The sequence below is a fragment of the Nomascus leucogenys genome, chromosome 10 (assembly GCF_006542625.1).
Source record: "Nomascus leucogenys isolate Asia chromosome 10, Asia_NLE_v1, whole genome shotgun sequence".
Taxonomy (NCBI): domain Eukaryota; kingdom Metazoa; phylum Chordata; class Mammalia; order Primates; family Hylobatidae; genus Nomascus; species Nomascus leucogenys.
Genome location: NC_044390.1, coordinates 63,697,454 through 63,720,832, shown reverse-complemented (window position 1 = coordinate 63,720,832; position 23,379 = coordinate 63,697,454). Strand labels below are relative to the sequence as shown.

At 57.1% G+C, this 23,379-nt stretch overlaps 2 protein-coding genes across 2 annotated transcripts; both read left to right on the top strand.

Annotated features, from left to right (window-relative positions):
- The first annotated feature begins 834 nt into the window (after positions 1–834).
- PIH1D1 (PIH1 domain containing 1) lies at positions 835–6,532 on the top strand. The gene is made up of 9 exons (XM_030821053.1): positions 835–1,316; positions 1,960–2,026; positions 3,197–3,376; positions 4,765–4,826; positions 4,919–5,000; positions 5,376–5,505; positions 5,739–5,814; positions 6,145–6,288; positions 6,416–6,532. The coding sequence occupies exons 1-9, from the start codon at positions 1,227–1,229 to the stop codon at positions 6,455–6,457; spliced, it is 873 nt and encodes a 290-aa protein (XP_030676913.1). The 5' UTR covers positions 835–1,226; the 3' UTR covers positions 6,458–6,532.
- A 4,752-nt stretch (positions 6,533–11,284) lies between these two features.
- SLC17A7 (solute carrier family 17 member 7) lies at positions 11,285–23,235 on the top strand. The gene is made up of 12 exons (XM_030821052.1): positions 11,285–11,568; positions 15,910–16,162; positions 17,424–17,542; positions 17,829–17,943; positions 18,022–18,109; positions 18,602–18,688; positions 18,780–18,922; positions 19,681–19,830; positions 19,991–20,123; positions 21,186–21,296; positions 21,492–21,619; positions 21,822–23,235. The coding sequence occupies exons 1-12, from the start codon at positions 11,507–11,509 to the stop codon at positions 22,113–22,115; spliced, it is 1,683 nt and encodes a 560-aa protein (XP_030676912.1). The 5' UTR covers positions 11,285–11,506; the 3' UTR covers positions 22,116–23,235.
- The last annotated feature ends 144 nt before the right edge of the window (positions 23,236–23,379 follow it).

Here is a 23,379-nt window from a genome sequence, read left to right as displayed (position 1 = left end):
AGCCTCAAAGTGCAGCTTTTAGTTCTAATTATATTTACTAGGGGTCTAGATCTGGACCTACTAGGATCTAGAGCTGGCAGGAAGTGATAATTCAAAGATTAAAAGGGTACTTTTTAGGGTGGACATTGAGATTAAGATTTTGAAAATGCAACCTTCACTGCAAAGTAAGGGGGCCAGTTTTGGTTGTGGAAAGAGTGGAAATCTGGCGCTTTTTTTTTTTTTTTTAAGAAATGGGGTGTGGGGGCCGGGCGCGGCGGCTCACGCTTGTAATCTCAGCACTTTGGGAGGCCAAGGCGGGCGGATCACGAGGTCAGGAGATCGAGACCACGGTGAAACCCCGTCTCTACTGAAAAAAAAAACAAAAAACAAAAAATTAGCCGGAGGCAGGGCGCGGTGGTTCACGCTTGTAATCCCAGCACTTTGGGAGGCCGAGGCGGGCAGATTACGAGGTCAGGAGATCGAGACCACGGTGAAACCCCGTCTCTACTAAAAATACAAAAAATTAGCCGGGCGTGGTGGCGGCCGCCTGTAGTCCCAGCTACTCGGAGAGGCTGAGGCAGGAGAATGGCGTGATCCCGGGAGGCGGAGCTTGCAGTGAGCCGAGATTGCGCCACTGCACTCCAGCCTGGGCACAGAGCAAGACTTCGTCTCAAAAAAAAAAAAAAAAAAAAAAAAAATGGGGTGTGGGACGTTAGCTCATTGTATTGCCCAAGCTGGTCTCGAACTCCTGGCCTCAAGCGATCCTCTTGCCCTGGCCTCCCAAACTGCTGGGACTACCGGCACGGGCCACAGCGCCCAGCCGGAAGTGTGGCTTTCATAGATACAGGAAGTGTGGCAATTAGGGATCCGCCTTGGGGTTTATTTTTGATTGATGCGAGGGGCGTGGCTTGTCAATAACGCGATACCAGCTTGTGAATGAACATTGGGGTACTCGGAAGTGTGGCGTACTCCAGTCCTGTGTTTACGGATAGACCGGAAGTGTGGCTTCGTTTACAGTTCGGCACGTAGGACGGAGAGTAGTGCATCTAGAGACATATTCCCAACGGATTTGACGATGGTGTTTGGTCTTGAATGGAATTGTAGTCTTAGGCCAGTCTTAGGTTTTTGAGCAGGATAGTAGGTATCCGGAGTCGATTGAGGGCCAGAGCAGGCACCGGGGTTCGGATCCTGGGCAAAGTTCCCCACGTTGAGGGTCTCGAGGACGCCTAGATCTCTTTCCCACGGCCATGGCGAACCCGAAGCTGCTGGGACTGGAGCTAAACGAGGCGGAGGCGATCGGTGCTGATTCGGCGCGATTTGAGGAGCTGCTGCTGCAGGTGCACAGTGACCGGACCCCTGGATCCTTGAGTATTCGGGGATTTTGGCGGGGTGCTCAAAGATGGGACTACAGTTCCCAGAATGCACTAGGGCGGGAACCAGGCCTCGGGGAATTGAGGTTGATGGGCTTCAAGTTTGCTAAGAAATGGGAGTGGGGGGCCGGGCGCGGTGGCTCACGCCTGTAATCCCAGCACTTTGGGAGCCCGAGGCGGGCGGATCACGAGGTCAGGAGATCGAGCCCATCCTGGCTAACACGGTGAAACCCCGTCTGTACTAAAAATACAAAAAATTAGCCGGGCGTGGTGGCGGGCGCCTGTAGTCCTAGCTACTGGAGAGGCTGAGGCAGGAGAATGGCGTGAACCCGGGAGGCGAAGCTTGCAGTGAGCCGAGACCGCGGCACTGCACTCCAGCCTGGGCGACAGAGCGAGACTCCGTCTCAAAAAAAAAAAAAAAAAAAAAAGAAAGAAATGGGAGTGAGGTTGGGATCGTTCTTCTAGTTCTCAAAGGAGAAAGGGGACCTAAACCGTCTAAATTTGTCGCGTTATCCACAGCTGTTATGCATAAGAATTGCTCCATTTGAGGAACAAATGAGGGGTCTGATGGCACAGACTCCAAGCCTGGAGGTAGTTTTCCTTTATACAGGCCTCGAAGGAGCTCCAGCAAGCCGAGACAACCAGACCAGAATCGACACAAATCCAGCCTCAGCCTGGTGAGAAAGGACACCGGAGACAGAGGGACAGGAGACCCGGGGAGAGGACAGAGAGAGGAGGAAGGAAAGAGACATGAAAATAAAGGCCTGGGGTGGGGGTGGGGTGAGCAGACTCCCACAGAGATCATCCTAGGACAGAAGGGAGTTGGAGGACAGAGTAGGAGTAGGTAGGGGGCCAGAGAATCAGAGACAGGAAGAGGCCGGGTGCAGTGGCACGTGCCTGTAGTCCCAGCTACTGGGGAGGCTGAGACAGGAGAATTGCTGGAACCCAGGAGGCAGAAGTTGCAGTGAGCGGAGATGGCACCACTGTACTCCAGCCTGGGCGACAGAGCGAGACTCTGTCTCAAAAACAAAACGAAACAAACAACAACAACAACAACAACAAAGATAGGAAGAGAGGCTGGGCACAGCGGCTCACATCTGTAATTCCATCATTTTGGGAGGCCGAGGCGGAAGGATTGCTTGAGGCCAGGCATTCAAGACCAGCCTGTGCAACATAGTGAGACCTCATCTCTACTAAAAATAAACAAAATTAGCTGGGCTTGGTGGGTGCATGCCTGTAGTCATAGCTGCTCACGAGGCTGAGTTGGGAGGCTCACTTGAGCCAGGTGGAAGAGACTGCAGTGAGCCAAGATCGTACCACTGCACTCCAGCCTGGGTGACACAGTGAGACCCTGTTTCAGAAAACAAACAAGCAGAAATCAAAGAAGAGAGGGGGCCGGGTGCGGTGGCTCACACGTATAATCCCAGCACTTTGAGAGGCCAAGGCAGGGGGATCATCTGAGGGCAGGAGTTTGAGATCAGCCTGGCCAACATGGTGAAACTCCATCTCTACTAAAAATACGAAAATTAGCCGGGCGTGGTGGTGGGCGCCTATAATCCCAGCTACTTGGGAGGCTGAGGCATGAGAATTGCTTGAACCTGGGAGGTGGAGGTTGCAGTGAGCCGAGATCACGCCACTGCACTCCAGCCTGGGTGACAGAGTGAGAGTCTGTCTCAAAAAAAAAAAAAAAAAACCAAACTGAAGTGAGGGATCTCAGGGGTGGGGAGTGGAACAGACCGAGAAAAAGCGGGACAGGGCAAAAGGAAAAGAGACAGAGCCTGGAGATAATGGATGGGGACTGGGACTTGTGCAGAAAAGGATTGTCATGACTAAACCACTCCCCCCAGGTTTCTGCATAAAGACCAACTCTTCGGAAGGGAAGGTTTTCATCAACATCTGCCACTCCCCCTCTATCCCTCCTCCTGCCGACGTGACCGAGGAGGAGCTGCTTCAGATGCTAGAGGAGGACCAAGCTGGGTTTCGCATCCCCATGAGTCTGGGAGAGCCTCATGCAGAACTGGATGCAAGTCAGTGCCTTCAGAGGACCCAGGAGTCTGGCCCGCTAGGCCCCTTCTTCCCTAGAACCCAAGAATCCTGGGCCCAGGACCCTCCTCCCTCAGCTCCTGGAGATCTGGCTCCTCGATCTGATTCTTTTCCCTATGGTAGATCTCTAGTGCCCTGGACATCCCACACCTGGGCAGTCCTGGTTCTTCCACCTGGCCAGGCTGGCACTTTTCCATGCCCCACTCCAGGGCCGGGAGGCCTGGGCAGAGTGCTCTTCGTGCATTAGCGGATCTCCTGGCTTTAGTCCTGAGCCCGCTGTCTGCTTTTTTCTTTCTTTTTTTTTTTTGAGATGGAGTTCCGCTCTTGTTGCCCAGGTTCAGACAATTCTCCTGTCTCAGCCTCCCAAGCAGCTGGGATTACAGGCGTGCTCCACCACACCCAGCTAATTTTTGTATTTTTAATAGAGACGGGGTTTAGCCCTGTTGGCCTGGCTGGTCTCAGACTCCTGACCTCAGGTGATCTCCCCGCCTCAGCCTCCGAAAGTGCTGGGATTACAGGTGTGAGCCACTGCGCCCAGCCTGCGGCTCTCTCTTTCATCCTGTTTTCTCCTCTGCCCTTCTCCCCTTTCTCCATCTCTGTCTTGCCTCACCTCTGTCCCTGTTTCTGCCTCTATATCCTTTTTTCGATATGTCTCTTAAAGCTTTCTGGGACCAAGCTCTAGGCAGTGCCCCGGGGAATAAGGACCTATGAAATGCACATTCCACGTTCCAGAAACTCGCTGTCATGGGTGGGGCTCAAGGAGATGGATGCAGTATCAATAGGGTGTGATTCATGCTGCTTTGGAGGGGGGCACCCAGCACAGCCTTGAGAGGGCTCGTCACCCACATGAAGGGGTCAGGGAAGGCTTCCTGGAGGAGGGGGTGTGGGATAAGATTTGAAGGAACAGGAGGAGTTCAGCGGGCAAAGACAGAAGAAGGTTCTAGGTAGAGTGGCCCAGAGCTGGGAGAGAATGATTGGATTGGATCAGCCAGTAATGGAGAGTGACTGAAGAAATTCAGTGGGCCGAGGTTGCTAGAAGAATGAGGTTTTCTCCAGAGGTGGGAGGGGCAGACTACACAGGTCTCCAATGCCAGGCTTGTGGGGCTCAGACCTTCACTGGGGAGCCAGAGGAGAGCTGTGAGCAGGGGAGGGATAGGGTCAACTCTAGTGACATCACACTGATGGACAGGAGTTACGAGGCCAGGGAGGAGGCTGGGCGGAGAGTCCAGAGCGGAAAGCAAGTGCCCTTCCTTATGTCTCTGTCTGTGCTTCTTGAGGCCGCTGTCTCCGAATGTTTCTTCCCTGTCTGGGTCTGGGATGTCGGCTTCCTGCAGAGGGCTGGGGGGTCCTCACCCCCTTTTTCTCCCCGCAGAAGGCCGGGGCTGTACCGCCTACGACGTAGCTGTCAACAGCGACTTCTACCGGAGGATGCAGGTTGGGGGCGGGGCTGCGGGTGAGGCCTGGGCAGGGGTCTCTCCCCCTACCCTCCCCGCTACCGCCTGTCTTTTCCCTCTCTGTCACCCCAGAACAGCGATTTCTTGCGGGAGCTCGTGATCACAATCGCCAGGGAGGGCCTTGAGGACAAATACAACTTGCAGCTGAATCCGGGTGAGGGGCAGGTCCTGGGCCCTCGGGAAAGAGTGGAGCCAGGAGCGGTTTGGGGAACACCCCTGGGAGAGGAGGGGCTGGCTTGGGCAGGGTGTCCTGGAGTCTGTGCTACTAGGAGGGGGTGGAGTCTGGACGCCCTGAAGGGGCGGGGCCAGGAACATCTCCAGGGGTGGGTTTTATTGGGGCATATTATGGGAGGGGCGTGACTAAGGTGGGCGGGCTTCCTAGAGCCTAGCCTGGGAGTGTGGTCAGATCCCAAGAGTCCTGGTGAGCCGGTGGAGCCTATCCCGGGAGGCTCTTGGCCGTGCAAGGCCTCCTGAGAGAGCAAAGGGAACCCTGACCTGTATGATGTTTGACGGCGCTCCTGACCCTCAGAATGGCGCATGATGAAGAACCGGCCATTCATGGGCTCCATCTCGCAGCAGAACATACGCTCGCAGCAGCGTCCTCGGATCCAGGAGCTGGGGGACCTGTACACGCCTGCCCCCGGAAAAGCTGAGTCAGGGTGGGCCTTCGGTAGATCCCCGGTCTGATGTTTCCTCAACGCTCTTGGGAATCCCTCCATCCTCCCACACTGGGTGATGCCCTGGGGCCCTGGGCACTGAGAGAGGGAGGAGAGAGAACTCCTGACTGGGAAGGCGTCCTGAGGCAATAGGGCTGGTTGGAGGGAGAAAGGGAACAGCACGCCAGGCAAAGACCTGGCAGCTGTGCCCAGCCCTGGACCTTGTTCCTCCTCAGCCCTGAAAAGCCTCACCTGAACCTGTGGCTGGAAGCCCCTGACCTCCTCTTGGCCGAAATTGACCTCCCCAAACTGGTGAGTTTTGCCCGCTGGACCAGAGCAGGGGAATGAGGTCTGGAAAGGTCAGGGACTGTCTCTGAGCGAAAGTGACAAGGGGTTGTTGCTGGACTTGTCAGCTGTGTCCTCTCTGCCAGGAGGCCCACAGGCCACCTTCCGGTGCTGTCCTGAGGGCGCCCAAGGGATTGTAAGTGCTCGGTCGTTGAGACTCGTAATTGCTGTCTTCTGCCTCTTCCCTGGGAGATTAGACCCTTCAAATATAGTTTCCCAGCGTGTGAGGCTACCATGCCTGGTCCAGGTGATGGTCCTTTTGCTGGGGAGGGTGACCTGATTCCACCACCTCTCCAGGATGGAGCCCTGGGGCTGTCGCTGGAGATCGGGGAGAACCGCCTGGTGATGGGGGGCCCCCAGCAGCTGTATCATCTAGACGCCTATATCCCGCTGCAGATCAACTCTCCTGAGAGCAAGGCAGCCTTCCACCGGAAGAGAAAGGTGCCTGGGGGAGGGGTTCGGGGAAGCCAGGACATTGAGGGGGCCTGGACTCTGGCTCTGAGGGAGGGGGGCTGGGAGCTGGACTTCTGGGTCCTGGATCCTCATTCTCTTTGCTCTGTCTCCTCAGCAATTAATGGTGGCCATGCCGCTTCTGCCGGTGCCTTCTTGATCAGGGTGTCTCCCTGCGCTTCCGAGATGTGGAGAAGGGCTTCCCTAAAGTTGAAATAAAAGATTTTTGCCTTTGTTCTGTCTCTGACTGGGGATATGTGGGTGTTGGGAGGGAAGAGGGACATTGGGCTGTGTCCCTCCAGTCCTATAGAGGTCACTGCCCCAGCTCAGGCCTCATCTTTCCCCCGGATCCTCCCTGAAGCCTCCTGGCCTCGTCTCCCCTTGTTAGTCCTCTCCAGGCCCCAGAGCTGGCCCTGCACTTTCCCGATTCACAGCCCTCCTGTGGCTCCCCAGCCGCTCTGGCAGAAGGTCCAAGCCCCTCAGCCAAGCACTTAAGGCTCTGTGTGATCTCAGCCCCGGGTCGTGGCTCACTTTTATGTTTAAGAGACAGGGTTGTCAGGCGCGGTGGTTCACGCCTGTAATCCTAGCACTTTGGGAGGCTGAGTCGGGTGGATCACCTGAGGTCAGGAGTTCGAGACTAGCCTGGCCAACATGGTGAAACCTGGTCTGTACTAAAAATACAAAAATTAGCTGGGCATGGTGGCACAAGCCTGTAATCCCAGCTACTCGGGAGGCTGAGGCGGAAGTTGCAGTGAGCCGAGATCGTGCCATTCCACTCCAGTCTGGGCTACAAGAGTGAAACTCCGTCTCAAAAAAAAAAAAAAAAAAAAAGGACAGGGTCTCGCTCTGTCACTGGAGTGCAGTGGTGCAATCATATAGCTCACTGCGGCCTGGAACTCCTGGGTTCAAGTGATCCTCCCACATCAGCCTCTGAGTAGCTAGGATGACAGGCATGCACCACTGTGCCCAGCTAATTTTATTTTTTGCATTTTTTTTAGAGATGGGGTCTTGCTATGTTGCCCAGGTTGGCCTTGAGTTCCTGGCCTCAAGTGATCCTCCTGCCTTGGCCTCCCCAAATGCTGGGATTACAGGCATGAGCCACTGTGCCCAGCCTAGTTTTGACCTCTTTCTCTAACTGGAGCCCAGTCATACTGAACAGTGTCCTGACCACACCCATTTTCCCCCATCTCTTAGTTTCTGCTGTTCCTGCTACTTTGTATCCTCTTCCCAGTACATCTGCAGAAGTTTCTTTCTTTCTTTCTTCTTTCTTTTCTTTTCCTTCCTTCCTTCCTTTCTCTCTTTCTTTTTCTGTTTTTTCTTTCTTTTTTTTTTTTTTTTTTTGACAGAGTCTGGCTCTTAGGCTCACGCTGGAGTGCAGTGGTACAATCCTGACTCACTCTGCAACCTCCCGAGTTCAAGTGATTGTTGCGCCTCAGCCTCCCAAGTAGCTGGGACTACAGGCGCCACCATGCCCAGCTAATTTTTTAATATTTTGTATAGAGATGGGGTCTCCATCTGTTGCCCAGGCTGGTCTCGAACTCCTGAGCTCAAGTGATTGGCCCTCCTCAGCCTCTCAAAGTGCTGGGATTACAGGAGCGCCCTGCCTTGATAAGTATTTATTGAGTTAATAAGTGATTGTTGAGGCCGGGCATGGTGGCTCACACCTGTAGTCCCAGCACTTTGGGAGGCCAAGGCGGGCGGATCACCTGAGGTCGGGAGTTTGAGACCAGTCTGACCAACATGGAGAAACCCCGTCTCTACTAAAAATACAAAGTTAGCCTGGCATGGTGGCAGGCGCCTATAATCCCAGCTACTCAGGAGGCTGAGGCAGGAGAATTGCTTGAACCCAGGAGGCGGAGGTTGCTGTGAGCCAAGATGGCGCCATCGCACTCCAGCCTGGGTAACAAGAGTGAAACTTCATCTCAAAAAAAAAAAAAAAAAAAAAAAAAAGTGATTGTCTATACCCTCCTCTTCTTTAGTAAATCCTAGGATCATCAGTAGATGGAGGAACTTCAGTGGTAAATGCTCAAAGCACAATGTGAGTTAGTGGGGCATGGTGGTGCACACCTGTTGTCTCCAGCTACTCGGGAGGCTGAGGTGGGAGTCCAGGGAGGTTGAAACTGCAGTGAGCTGCCCCTGGGCGACAGAGTGAGGCTCTGTCTGAAAAAGGAAGGAAACGAGGAAGGAAGGAAGGAGGAAGGAGGAAGGAAAGAAGGAAGAAAGAAGGAAAGAGAAAAGAAGAGAAAGAAAGAGGAAGGAAGGCAGGGGAAAGGGGAAAGGAAGGAAGATGGAGAAAGAAAAAGAAAGGAAGGAAGGAGAGAGGAAGGAAAGAAAGAAAGAAAAAAGAAGAGAAAGAAAAGGAAGGAAGGAAGGAAAGAAAAGGCAGGCAGGCAAGCACAATGTGTCTGCAATGGGGTGAATTGGGAGGGAGGGGGAGAAAAGACGGGGAGGAGGTCGGAGTGGGAGTGACTTCAGGTAGTGTCTTTCCGGCCGCGGAACGGATGAGCGAACGTGGGCGCCGTGTCCACCAGAGGGCGCAACGTATCCCTGCCCATCGTCCCGGAGAACTACATCTCCCAGAGGCCCTCGGAGTGCGCGGCCCTTCTCAAGCGAGCGCTGAGGCTCAGAGGCCGCTGGGACTTGTAGTTGGGACGGTGAGCCGCTGGAGGAGGCCAAGTAACTCATTCCCAGGTCCTGAAAAAGTGTGGGGCTGGGTCCTTTCCTCCTTCCTCGGTTTCCATGGCGATGGTTTCGGCAAAGGCCCAGGTTTTGGCAGCGGCGGGGCCCGTTTCCCACTCCCTCCTCTTCACCATCTGCTCCACCCTCACACCTGGCCCCGAGCCGCAACCACCGCCTTCGCACCCGGGCTGGGGACTCTGCAGCCACTGGGTGGCGCATGTGAGCGGCTCCCGCGCTGCTACCTCAGCCCTACGAGTCTCGGTTCCTACCTCCCTCCTGCCTCAGACCCGCAGCGTCCTCCGTTCTGGGGTCCCAGGGGTTTCTCAAAACTGTGAGACCCAGAGACCCAGCCAGTCAGGGCTGGAAGCGAGAGGCTGCGGCGGTCAGTGGCTTCCCGGCCACCCCGTCCTTGGCGCCCGCCCGACGCGCCGTCTGCTCCTCCCACCCCACCGCGGGCCGCATCATGAAAATTTAATACCAAATGCATTTGCGGCCCGACGCCGGGAGGTAGTGGGGAAAGGATCACCCTCCTGGGGCCCGGATCTGGAGGTGGACACAGCGCCGGGAGATGGGCTGGTCTGAGGACAGGAGCGGGGCGGGACCCTGTCTGCGGGCCCGGGACAGGGAAGGGCCGGGCTCTACCCAACGGGGCGGCGCTGGAATTCCGGCGTAGAGACAGAGCTCGGTGGGCGGGGACAGATTCCGGGGGTGGGAGCAGGACTAGGAGGGCAGGGACAGATCCCAGGGGCGGAGGCGGTGGGCGAGGGACAGATCCCATGGGGCAGGGGAAAGACTGGGAGGGCGGGGACAGATCTCAGGGGCGGAGGCCAGAGCTCGGTGGGCGGGGTCAGATTCCAGGGGCGGAGGCAGGACTGGGAGGTCGAGGACAGATCCCAGTGGCGAGGGTCAGAAGTCGGAGGGCGGGGACAGATCCCATGGGGCGGGAGCAGGACTGGGAGGGCGGGGACAGATCCCAGGGGCGGAGGCCAGAGCTCGGTGGGCGGGGTCAGATCTCGGGGGCGGGGGCAGGACTGGGAGGTCGAGGGCAGATCCCAGTGGCGAGGATCAGAGTCGGAGGGCGGGGACAGATCCCATGGGTCCAGGGCAAGACTGGGAGGGTAGGGACAGATCCAGGGGGCGGGGAGAACTGGGAGGGCGGGGACAGATCCCATGGGGCAGGGGTAGAACACAGAGGGCGGGGACAGATCCCAGGGACGGAGGCCAGAACTCGGTGGGTGGGGACAGATTCCAGGGGGCAGAGACAGATCCTATGGGGAAGGGGTAGAACTCAGATGGCAGGAACAGATTCCAGGGGGCAAGGACAGAACTGAGAGGGCGGGGACAGATCACAGGGACAGATCCTAGGAGAAGGGGACACAACTCCAACGGTGTAGAGAGAACTCAGAGGGCGGGGGCAGAACTCAGGTCAGCGACGGGTGAGGATGCCAGGGGGTGCGGATCACAATTTAGGGGGCGGGGACAGATCTCAGGGGGTGGAGACAGAACTCAAATAGCGGAATGGATCCCCCGGAGCTAGGGAAGAACTCAGAGCGCGGACAGATCTCAGAGGAGGGGAGAAATAACACAATGGGGAGACTATGGGGTCGCAGCTGGCACTGGTGGGGTGTGTGAAATATAACTGTGGGGGACGGAAGCCAGAGGGAAGAAAATTGGGGTTAGGGAATGAAACTCAGGGAGAGAAGCAACAGGGAGGAGAGAGACGCCGGAGGGAGAATAGAGCTGGAGGAGTATGGGATTCAAAGGGGAAAGATGGAAACTCAGGAGGAGATGGAGCTCAAGAGTGAAGAACCCGGGTGGCGAAAGGGACTAGAGGGGGACGACAGGTGGATCGAAGTAGGCGTTGGACTTGAGGGGAAAGAATTTCCCTTGAATGAGAAAAGAAAGAACTCCCTGGATGAGACTATTGGAACTGGGGACGAGGTGGGATGGGGATGGAATTGCGGGGTGGGGGCGGGGAAGGAGTCCAGGGGTGAAGGAACTGGAGGATGAACGCAGAGGGAAAGTCAGACGAGACAGGCTTGTAAGGGACGAAATTAGGGGGAACAGAAATCGGGGAGAGAAATGATGGGGATGAGAACTCAGGAGAGGACAGAAAATCTGGGTAGGAGCCAGGGGGGATGGAACAGGGATAGGGGGAGTAGCCTGGGGAAGGAACAGAATTGGGGGGCGTGAACTCGGAGGCGTGAGTTCAGAACCCACAGGCGCGGTCTTGGAAGGCTCAGGAGGGGACAAGACGAGGATGAAAGGGCTGCGAGAGGGGGCGGGTCTGGCAGATGAGGGGAGGGGCCTGGTGGGGCCGGGGCGGGCCTCCCGCGCCCCGCCCCCGGCTCTGAGTCCTGTGACAGCCCCCGGGCCGCCTGCACTTGCAGCCTCCTTCCCCCCCGAGCGGAGCTGCGGGGCCGGCCGGGCCGGGGCGGACCCCGGGAACCCGGACGCGGCCGCCCGGGCCCGCGGGCGGGGGGATCGGAGGGGGGGACCGGCGGGGTGACCGGCGGCAGGAGCCGCCACCATGGAGTTCCGCCAGGAGGAGTTTCGGAAGCTAGCGGGTCGTGCTCTCGGGAAGCTGCACCGGTGAGCCTGGCGGGGGTCCCGGGAGGAGAAGAGTGGGAGGATCTGAGGAGGATGCTAATTCCCACCTGGGCGCAGACTGACAGATGAACGGGCGATACCCCGGCATGGGGGTCCACCCATCTGTCCAGTTTTCTGCCGTGGGCTCCGACGGCGCCGTTCTCCCTGGTCGAGCCTTGTCCATTACCCTGTTCATTTTTCTGCACCCCACCCCACCCGGCTCCACTCTTTCTCTGGTGCTGTAAATCCCTCTCTCCCAGGTCTCTGGCTCCCTCCCCCACCACTTCTGGGTCTCTGTCCCCGTCTCTTTCTGGATGTCTCTGCCCCCTTTCTCTCTGGGTCTCCGTCTCCCTCTTTTTCCAGATCTCCGCTCCCTTCTCTCTGGGCCCCTCCTTCTCCCTAGATCTCTGCCTCCGCTTCTTTGCGTCTCTGTGCCCCTCTCTCTGGTTCTCTGGCCCTTGCTCTCACTGGATCTCTATCAACCCCTGACTCGGAGTCTCTGTCCCCCTCTTTCTGGGTCTCTCCTCTTCCCTGAATCTCTGGTCCCCACTTCTCTGGATCCCTGTCCCCGTCTCTGGGTTTTAATTCTCCCACCACGGGTCTCTCCGTCTCTCTGTGTCTTTTTCCGCTTCTGTCTGGCATGGAGTTTAATCTGCAGCTAAAGCGGATTGGGGCTCATAGCCCATTGTCCTTGAGGGGGTGAAGCTGGGTGGAAGAAGTCAGAGCACCCTGGGTCCCTGGGAGAGAAAGGAGTTAGAGGCCAAAAATTTCGGCTCCTGGAGTAGGACAGCTTTCCCAAAGGATATAGGCTGGGGCTGAGAGGGACTCCCTCCCAACCAGGTTGATGACCCCAGTGACCCAAGTGTCCCTCAGGATAATCTGGACACCTCCCCACAGGCTCTCACCCCCAACCCCAGCTTTGGCTCTAAGTCAGATAAATTACTCAGCTGCGGAAAAGCCTAAAAATATATCTGGCCACAGTACACGAAGGAGATGGCCTCATCAGTACCATGCCCCTGCCGCCATGCCTCAGGCCCTGTCCCCTTGGCCCACAGCCCTGACCCTGTCTTTCGTTGAGCTTCAGTCCACCTCGCTAGGCCATGGGGGTCCTTTGCTAAGTCTAACATCCGTCTTGCTTGCTGCAGATCACCTCTTAGCTCCAAAGTTACCCCACCCTCTAGTAACATGAGAGACAAGAATAAGGCTGGACAGAGTGGGGGGAGGTGGGCAGGAGGATGGTGCAGTGACGGAGGTTGGCAGTGGAGGGGAAGCTGAGATAACCTCACCCCTTCTTTTTCCAATTTTCCAGCCCCTCCCCACCCTTTTTCTCGCCTCCTTTCACGAGTTTCTCAAAATACATCAGTGTGAAGTCAGGAGAATGAGAGAGAGAGAAAGACGTGCTGGTGGAGGGGGCTGGGGGGTGGCAGAGGGAGGGATGTGTTCCTCAGGCCCCTCCCTCAGTCTCTGCCTCTGTTTCTCATCTGTGCTAGGGTTTCTCACAGTCAATCTCTCCTGGCTCTCACCTCTCTGAGTTACCTCTTGGGTCCCCAGAGACCCCCGGGCTCTGGCCAGGACCATCAGCAGGGAGTTTGCGCAGAGAAAAGCATTTGTTTCCAATGCCTGGGGTTTGCTCTGATGGTTGGAGGGAGAGGGGAATACCCCATATTAGAGACAACAGGTTGATCTCATTTAATCCTCTAGACAAAGATGGGGAAACTGAGGTTCCATCCTGGGGTTGGGGAGATCAGTGGATGAGTATGAGCCCCATGATTTGAACCCAGGTCGGTCTCCCTCGCAAGCCTAGAACGGAGCTCTTCCTTGAGATGAGTGATGCCACAGCTGGTGGGGAGCTCCCTTGCACCCAGGGTGACTTGGAACAAGGACATGGGGGAATGGGATGCCAGAGAGATGAGAACCCAAGGTGCCTCCTTTCTGAGAGCCAGGTCTTGGGCAGGGGCATGCCTAGGGCCAGTAAGGGATCAGGTCCCGTTGCTGTTCTTGTCTGTGACCTTGGAGTGCCACTTCAGCTCCCCGAGCCTCAGTTTCCTTAGTTGTACAATGGGAAGAGAAGAGAGAGCAGAGGGACACAAGGAGACAAAGACGTGGGGGAGTGGACAGAGATCCTGAGAGTAGCAGAGAGAGAGAGAGACAGAGAGAGAAGTTGAGACATCTTCTCGATTTGGGGTAATGGCCTCCTAAGTGTTGCTTTTCCTCATCGCCAAGTCCCCAGGCCTGAGTTTGGGGTATCCAGGGAGGGGAGGGGGATTTGCATCTAGGATCTGCCTTCTCTGTCCTTGTCCCCTGCAAAGCATCAAGGCCACCTTCATCTCTGCGTCCTTGGTCCTCTTGCTCTAAAATGATTGATATCACCTTGAAGTTCCCTCTTTATTCTCTTGCATTTTTGCCCTTGTCCCCATTTTATAGATGTGGTATACTGAGACCCCCTGTTTAGACAGCCTTGATTAGAGATCTGACATCTCCTCATATTAACAAGGAATCTCATATCAGGGGCTGCAATCACATCTTGAGTTTCAAGGTCAAATATCATCTGATGTCAACCTGGGTCAAAGTCTAATCTCTTTGGGTGATGTGTTCTGATGTGGGGGGAGTTTCTGCCATCCTGTACTATTCATCCTAGTGGCTTCAATCCCCCCTATCTCTGGCTCTCTGTCTTCTTCCTCTTGGGGTCTCGTTCCTACACCTTCTGGGTTCTGTCCACTCCCCAGCTTTTCCCACCCCTGTTTCTTAACTGCCCCTCCCCACCTCCTTAAGTTCTAGGACGGGGAGGGGTTGCTGTGTTCTCGCAGCTCTTCCACCTCCCTCCCCCTGGACCGTCTGGCTGTTCCTTCCTCCCCCGTCCCAGTCTCCCTCGCCTCCATCTGTTCCAGCCCCTTCCTGGGATCCAGCCCGATCCCCTGGCTGCCTACCCACCTCAGAGACGGGCCGCACCTCACAAATCATGTCCCAGCCTGTCTATCCTCCGTCTCCCAGGCTCTCCATCTTTCTCTTGCATTCTGGATCTCTGTTCTCTTCTCTCTGCATCTATGTCCTATCTCCTGGGTTTCTGTCCCCGCACCTCTTTGGGACTCTGTCTGCTTCCTTCGCTAGGTTTCCATCTCCTCCCTCTCTGGGTCTCTGTCCCCCTATTTCTGGGTCTCTCTCCCCCTCTCTCTGGGTCTCTGTCGCCCTCCCTCTGGGTCTCTGTCATCCTCTGTCTCTGACCCCTCCATCTCTGGGTCTCTGTCCCCCTCTCTATCTGGGTCTCTATTCCTCTCTCTCTGGGTCTCTGTCTCCCTTTCTCTCTGGGTCTCTGTCCCCCTCTTTCTGGGTCTCTGTCCCGCTATGTCTCTGGGTCTCTGTCCCCCTGTATCTCTGGGTCTCTGTCCCCCTGTATCTCTGGGTCTCTGTTCCCCTCTCTCTCTGGGTCTCTGCTCCCCTGTTACTCTCTCTCCCTCTCTTTGGGTCTCTGTCTCCTCCTCTCTAGATCTCTGTCCCCCTTTCACTGGATCTCTCTCCCTTCTTCTGTCTGTGACCCCTCTCTCTGGGCCTCTGTACAACTCCCCCCATCTCTGTCACCCTCTTTTTGGGTCTTTCTCCACCTGTCTGAAGGCACCTCTCTCTTTCTGCAGCCTCTCCCTGGGTTTGAGGCAGCCCTCCAAATACCCTCTTCGTCATCACAGACTTGATTCTGGATCCAGAACGGGCGGGGGCGAGAGTCACGCTGGGGAATGAGCCAATCCCCCTACCAGGGCCATCTGTCCCCTGCCAGGACACCACCCGCCACTCCCCCTCCCTACCCCCTAGGCTGACAGCCTGGGCTCAAGTTTCCCTAGGGATGCCTGGGATGGGCTGCTGGATTCCCAGGGTCCTGGACATCTCCCCACCCCCTAGCAAACGTGGCTGAGAAGCATCTGTTCTTTTGACACCTTTGCTGAAGCATCTCCTTAGCACCTTTTCCTTCCTCGAATAGACTCTTATCCGGGAGAGGCGGCTGGAGAGTCTTTGGGCCTCGGAGTGGGGGCACAGGCTCTTGAATCCCAAAGGGTTGTCTGGGGTCTAAATCTCCTGAGTTGAAGGATTTGACAGAGCTGGGAGAGGGGGATTGAAGATTGTCGATGTGAAGAAGGAGGGGGCTGGGGACCTGAATTCCCGGTCTCAGGGAGATGGAGGATTTCTGGATCACGGGGGGCGAAGGGAGCCAGGGACCTGGACTCTTGGTGAAGGAGGAGGTGCGGGCTTAGAATTCTAGATCTTGAAAAGCAGGTTTTGCCCTGGATCCTGGTCTTGGGGGTGAGGGGGCTGGGGGCCTGGACTTCCGAGTCTCAGGCTCTTGCTGTCCCGCAGCCTTCTGGAGAAGCGGCAGGAAGGCGCGGAGACGCTGGAGCTGAGTGCGGATGGGCGCCCGGTGACCACGCAGACCCGGGACCCGCCGGTGGTGGACTGCACCTGCTTCGGCCTCCCTCGCCGCTACATTATCGCCATCATGAGTGGTCTGGGCTTCTGCATCAGCTTTGGCATCCGCTGCAACCTGGGCGTGGCCATCGTCTCCATGGTCAATAACAGCACGACCCACCGCGGGGGCCACGTGGTGGTGCAGGTAGCTCAAGGCCGGAGCCCTTGCAGAGCCCCGCCCCGCTCACCGAGCTCCGCCTACGCCCCCATGACGTCACATTCACCCACTAGACGCCCAGGCCACGCCCCTTTCGAAACGCTGCTGGAATAGCTCCGCCCAATCCGTGCACCCCTTAGTTCTGACCTCGCCTTAGGGGCCGCCTCCGTTTCCTAAGCCCCGTCCTGATCTAAATGAAGTCCCGCCCTTATTTCCAGGGGCTTGATTGAAAAACGTAGAGTCCGCCCCAACATCAGGTTCCCTAGGGGTTGCCCCTGCCCCATTTTGGACCTACTAGCAATTTTGCTCACGCCTGTACCCCAAGCTCATGTCCCCGGGTCACATCTATTTAATCTCAGTCCCATCTCAGGTTCCTCCCTGAATTTGATATTTTTTGAAAACCTGCCACTGCCTACGTCCCACTCCATGTGTTCTGTCCCTTATCTAAAGACCCACTGGGTCTCCCAGGCTACGGTGCAGTGGGGCCATTGCTCTGTCGCCCAAGCTGGAGTGCAGTGGCACCATCACTGCAGCCTCGAACTCCTGGGCTCAAGCGACTCCCCTGCCTCAGCCTTCTGAGCAGTTGGGACTACAGGCGCGCGCCAGCATACCCAGCTAACATTTTTATTTTTATCTTTGTAGAGACGAGGTCTCACTCTGTTGCCCAGGCTGGTCTCGGACTCCTGGGCACAAGCGATCCTCCTGCCTCGGCCTCCCAGTCCTGGGAGTACAGGCGTGAGCCACGGTGCCCTGTCCTTTCTCCTATTTTAATTTCAGCATAGGCCTTGCCCCTGCATCAGAAAAGAGGCCTGATTTGTGCCTTTCTCCTACCTGAAGCTCCTCCCCTGGCTCCCTTCCAATCTGGTCCGCCCCCTTGGCTGTTTCATTTCCCTGCCTGGACCCTGTGCAGGTCGCTCCACAAACGCTCATAAGCTGGATATAAGTGGAGAGAGTCATCATCATACATGGGCCCCTAGGCTTTCATGGAGGCAAGGAAGCAGGCAAAGCAAGGCGTCTAGGTGATGATAGACCCCGTTGTTAAGGCAGTATAGGCCCTAGCAACGTGGAAGAGCAGAGTTCGTGGACTTTAATTGACAAAAAGATAGTGTGAGCTTTGATTGGTAGGCGTTTGGAGGTGGGAGGGGTTCCTCGTTGCTGATAGGGCAAGGCGCTAAGTCTGTGGGTGCCGATTGGTGGAGCGGCAGAGCCTGGGCAGGGCGACGGATTTAATGTACATTTTGGCCCGCAGAAAGCCCAGTTCAGCTGGGATCCAGAGACTGTCGGCCTCATACACGGCTCCTTTTTCTGGGGCTACATTGTCACTCAGATTCCGGGAGGATTTATCTGCCAAAAATTTGCAGCCAACAGGTACAGAGGTGGGGTCTCAAAGTGGGCTGTTAACTACAGTTGTGTGGGTGGAGTTAGAGGGCGTGGTCTTGAATTTGCGGGCTGGCTCTGGTAAGTGGGAGGAGCCTGGATTTGGGGGTGGGTCTTAGAGAAAGGTGGGGCTTGCGATTGAGGAAGGTGGAAGTCAGAGAGGTGGTGGGACCTGGGGTCCTGGGGACCACTGGGCCTAGCTTGCTGTGGGCGGGAAAGGCAGAATCCCGGGCATGGCTGGATAGCTTGGATTCTTTTCTCTCACCCTTCCCGTCAGGGTTTTCGGCTTTGCTATTGTGGCAACATCCACTCTAAACATGCTGATCCCCTCAGCTGCCCGCGTCCACTATGGCTGTGTCATCTTCGTGAGGATCCTGCAGGGGTTGGTAGAGGTAAATCCCCGCCTGATATGACCCTGCCCTCGCTCGGACCCTGCCTCTTCTCAGTGACCTTGGTTTTCTCCTCTTTAGGGGGTCACATACCCCGCCTGCCATGGGATCTGGAGCAAATGGGCCCCACCCTTAGAACGGAGTCGCCTGGCGACCACAGCCTTTTGTGGTGAGAGGAAGGGGGCTCCTCACTCCTGAATCTGAGGGAGGAGGGGCTGGGGGCCTGGACTGTTGGGTCTGAGCGGGGAGGGGCTGGGGGGGGGCGCGCTGAACTCCTGTGTCTGAGGGAGGAGGAGGAGACTCTGGACCTGGACTCCCAGGTCTGAGGTAGTGGGGGCTGGAGGCCTGCACTCCTGGGTCTGAGTGAGGAGGAGCTGGGGGCCTGGACTCCTGGGTCTGAGAGAGGAGGGGCTGGGCCTGGACTCTTGGGTCTGAGGGAGGAGGAGCTGGGGGCCTGGACTCCTGGATCTGGGGGAGGAGGAGCTGGGGGCGTGGACTCCTGGGTCCGAGGGAGGAGGGGCTAGGCCTGGATTCCTGGGTCTGAGGGAGGAGGGGCTGTGGCCTGTAATTCTGTGTCTGGAAAGGTGGGAGTGGTGGGGGTCCGCACTCCTTGATCTGAGGGAAGAGGGGCCTGTTCTCTCCCCCACATCCTCCCCCTTAGGTTCCTATGCTGGGGCGGTGGTCGCGATGCCCCTCGCCGGAGTCCTTGTGCAGTACTCAGGATGGAGCTCTGTTTTCTACGTCTACGGTGAGGGACCCGAATGCCTGGTTCCGGGTGGCGCTGGGGCTGAGCGGGGCCGGTCCTCACCTCGCTCCCATCCCCATCCTGACCCCCCCAGGCAGCTTCGGGATCTTCTGGTACCTGTTCTGGCTGCTCGTCTCCTACGAGTCCCCCGCGCTGCACCCCAGCATCTCGGAGGAGGAGCGCAAGTACATCGAGGACGCCATCGGAGAGAGCGCGAAACTCATGAACCCCCTCACGGTCCGGGACCAAATCTTCGGGGAAGGGGCGGGGAGAGATAGCAAGCCACGAACCTGCACAGCGTGTAGATCAGGGAGGGTTCCTGCAGACTCTAGAGGAGACAGGACTGGAACGGAAAGAGAGGGGCTAGAACCTAGGAGGCGGGTTGCAACCCGCGGAGGACGGGATTCTCAGGTGCTGGGGGCAGGGTTAGGTCGGGAGTTGAGCAGGATTAGAACCACTGACAGGGCATGGTTAAAGCCAGCAGAGAAGGGATTAGAATGTGGAGGTTTTGCTTAGACCTTGGGTTGAGGCTGTATTTTGGGGGCATTTTTGCATAAACAGAGACTGCTAGGGCAGGCTCAGTGGCTTCCGCCTGCAATCCCAACACTTGGGGGGTGGAGGCTGCAGGAGCGCTTGAGTCCAGGAGTTCCAGACCAGCCTGGGCAACATGGCGAGAAACCGTCTCTACTCAAAAATCCAAAATACAAAAAGTAAAAATAAAAATAAAGAAAAAGGTCCCTGAGGGGCCCAGACACCTGCGGACCTGAGAGGCTACCATAGGGCCAGGACCCCTTCATCACTCAAGTGTCACCTTGAGGCTAGGATCCCTGGGTCCCCACGGCAACATGGTGTAGCCCGCGCCTTTGGGTCCATAGAAGTTTCAGTGCGGTCGGGATCCTTTGGTCTCTGCAGAACTACACTGTGGTCCCTGAAGGGACGCGGAGAAGCCCTCAGCCCCGCTCTCCGTCTTAGCGGCCCTCCCCTCGCCCCCACAGAAGTTTAGCACTCCCTGGCGGCGCTTCTTCACGTCTATGCCAGTCTACGCCATCATCGTGGCCAACTTCTGCCGCAGCTGGACGTTCTACCTGCTGCTCATCTCCCAGCCCGCCTACTTCGAAGAAGTGTTCGGCTTCGAGATCAGCAAGGTAGAGCCCAAGCGGAGAGGGCAGGGGGGCGCGGAGGGGTCGGCGGGAGGGAACTGGCCGAGATCCCGAGGCAGGGAGGAGCCGGTGGTGCACGGACCGGGCAGAGACGCCGAGCCGGCGGCCCCGAACCCTAGTCTCCCCTGTACACCTGTTCCCGCAGGTAGGCCTGGTGTCCGCGCTGCCCCACCTGGTCATGACCATCATCGTGCCCATCGGCGGCCAGATCGCGGACTTCCTGCGGAGCCGCCGCATCATGTCCACCACCAACGTGCGCAAGTTGATGAACTGCGGAGGTGAGTGGGGCGGGGCCTGGGCCGGCTCTAGGACAGCCTGGGTGGAGCAGAGCGGGATTGAGAGGTGATGGGGAGTGGTTACAGGTGGAAACCATCTAGCCTGCCCCAGGAGTCCTTTTCTATGCAAACGGTCGTGGCCAACAGGGTGGAGCCGGGGCAGGGCAGGCTTGGATGAAAGGGACTGTCACGCGGCCGTCCAAGGGGCCACCGCGTGGAAGGGCAGGGTGGGCGAGACTTCCCGGGTGGAGCAGAGGCAAGACCAAGTTGGGCCTGGAGGGACAAGGCCTGCACAAAGTTGGGTGTGGTAGGACATGAACTAGGTGGTGAAGAGGCGCTATGAGTAAGGCACCTGGAGAGACAGGGTCTAGGGGCCTGCTAACGAGTGAGATTTGCTAGGCGTGGTGGCGCGCGCCTGTGGTCCCATCTACTTGGGAGGCTGGGAAGCGAGGACCGCTGGAGCCCAGAAGTGTGAGGCTGCACTAAGCTATGATCGCGCCGCAGCACTCCAGCCTGGGCGACAGAGCGAGACTTTGTTTCTAGAAAAATTAAAATTACAAGTAAAAATTAAAAAACAGGTAGGGCATGGTGGCTAACCCCTGTAATCCCAGCACTTTCGGAGGCGAAGGCCAGTGGATCACTTGAGCTCAGGAGTTTGAGACCAGCCTGGGCAACATCGTGAGACTTTGTCTCTTAAAAAAAAAAAATCAAAAATTAAAAAAAACACAAAACTCATGAGTGGGGATCGAGGGGAAGGTGTGAATGTGCACAGCAGGGATCCTGCGTGTTCAGGGAGTGGCCTAGTCAAGGGGTGGAGCTACGGGAGGGGCGATGGAGCTGGTGGGCGTGGTCAGGGCTGGGTCTTGGAGAAGTAGGGGCCTGGTTAGAGTGGGCGCGGGTGGCGTGGAGGGCGCGAGGAGGCCTGGGCGTGGAGGTGGCCAGACTGGGGCGGACAGAGGCGGTTTGGGGCTGGGGCAGGTCTGGAAGGGCGGTGTGGGGCAGCCTGCGCCCCGCTCCGGCCGACACTCAGGAGACGCGCCCTCCCCCCCTCCCCCCCCCCCGTAGGCTTCGGCATGGAAGCCACGCTGCTGTTGGTGGTCGGCTACTCGCACTCCAAGGGCGTGGCCATCTCCTTCCTGGTCCTAGCCGTGGGCTTCAGCGGCTTCGCCATCTCTGGTGAGAACCGCGGATCCGCAGCTTGGGGGACTCTGGTCAGCTCTGTAGGGAACTTCCTGGTTCAGGAACGGGGCCTCTCAGCCTCACAAAAGGTGGAACATGAGTGGCCGGGAGGGGAGAAGTTTGAGAACGTCCCAGTGGGAATCACTCGAGTGAGATTCCGGTGTGACGCCTTCCGACTTGTCTCTCCGCTAGGGTTCAACGTGAACCACCTGGACATAGCCCCGCGCTACGCCAGCATCCTCATGGGCATCTCCAATGGCGTGGGCACACTGTCGGGGATGGTGTGCCCCATCATCGTGGGGGCCATGACTAAGCACAAGGTCGGTGCCGCAGTCCTGACGCAGTCACCCTCCGAGTGTGTGCTTGGTACCTAACTGACCACGTGGTGGCACTGTCTCTGAGGTGCCATCCCTGCCTTTTCAGCCTCTCTGGGTCTCTGCCTCCCTTCCTCTAGGCCTCCCCCTCTCTCCGCCTCTGTTTCTGTGTCCTCCCATTTGACCTCAGCCCTATTGTCCCCTGCAGACTCGGGAGGAGTGGCAATACGTGTTCCTAATTGCCTCCCTGGTGCACTATGGAGGTGTCATCTTCTATGGGGTCTTTGCTTCTGGAGAGAAGCAGCCGTGGGCAGAGCCTGAGGAGATGAGCGAGGAGAAGTGTGGCTTCGTTGGCCATGACCAGCTGGCTGGCAGTGACGACAGTGAAATGGAGGACGAGGCTGAGCCCCCGGGGGCACCCCCTGCACCACCGCCCTCCTATGGGGCCACACACAGCACATTTCAGCCCCCCAGGCCCCCACCCCCTGTCCGGGACTACTGACCATGTGCCTCCCACTGAATGGCAGTTTCCAGGACCTCCACTCCACTCATCTCTGGCCTGAGTGACAGTGTCAAGGAACCCCGCTCCTCTCTGTCCTGCCTCAGGCCTAAGAAGCACTCTCCCTTGTTCCCAGTGCTGTCAAATCCTCTTTCCTTCCCAGTTGCCTCTCAGGGGTAGTGAAGCTGCAGACTGACAGTTTCAAGGATACCCAAATTCCCCTAAAGGTTCCCTCTCCACCCGTTCTGCCTCAGTGGTTTCAAATCTCTCCTTTCAGGGCTTTATTTGAATGGACAGTTCAACCTCTTACTCTCTCTTGTGGTTTTGAGGCACCCCCACCCCCCGCTTTCCTTTATCTCCAGGGACTCTCAGGCTAACCCTTGAGATCACTCAGCTCCCCTCTCCTTTCAGAAAAATTCAAGGTCCTCCTCTAGAAGTTTCAAATCTCTCCCAACTCTGTTCTGCATCTTCCAGATTGGTTTAGCCAATTACTCGTCCCCGCCATTCCAGGGATTGATTCTCACCAGCGTTTCTGAGGGAAAATGGCGGTTTCAAGTCCCCCCTTCCTCGCCCACTTCACATCTCCCCTACCAGCAGATTCTGCGAAAGCACCAAATTTCCCAAGCCCCTCTTCTCCCTCGCTTAGCATAATGTCTGGGGAAACAACCAAAATCGCAATTTTAACAATATGCCTCTCCACCCCCGTGCACTTTTTCTGACCTGGTTTTCAGGTCTAAATAGTGGCTGCTCCAGTCCATGAACTCAAAGGTTTGAAGCCACCACCATTGAACTCCCCCATGGTGGCTTCATGATGCCCCCTCCCCAATTCCTCGCACTTTATTCTCCTGGGTGGTTTCGAACTACCCTCAGTTTCTCAGTGGCCATTTGTTGTGTCCCTCAGGGGCTTAATGACTCAAAATCTGGGATCCTTCCCCTCTCAGACACCCCTCTTTCAGCTTAGAATTTGGGGAACCTATAGAGAAGTCACAGAATCCCATGAAAGGGAATGGGGCAGGAGACAGGGGTGTTTTTTCCCAGTGCAGGGTTGTGTCTTTGTGTCTCTGTCTCTGTGACTGTAAATCCTGCCCTGCCCCACTCCCAATAAAAGCTTTGGTGTACAGGCTCAGTTGTTCTTGGCTGTGGAGGTCACAGATGTCCTGGTCCCCAGCCCCCTCCTCCCTCAGACCGAGGAGTTCGGGCCCCCAGCTCCTCCTTCCTCAGTTCCAGGGATCCAGGCCCCAGCCCCTCCTCCCCCATGCCCAGGGGT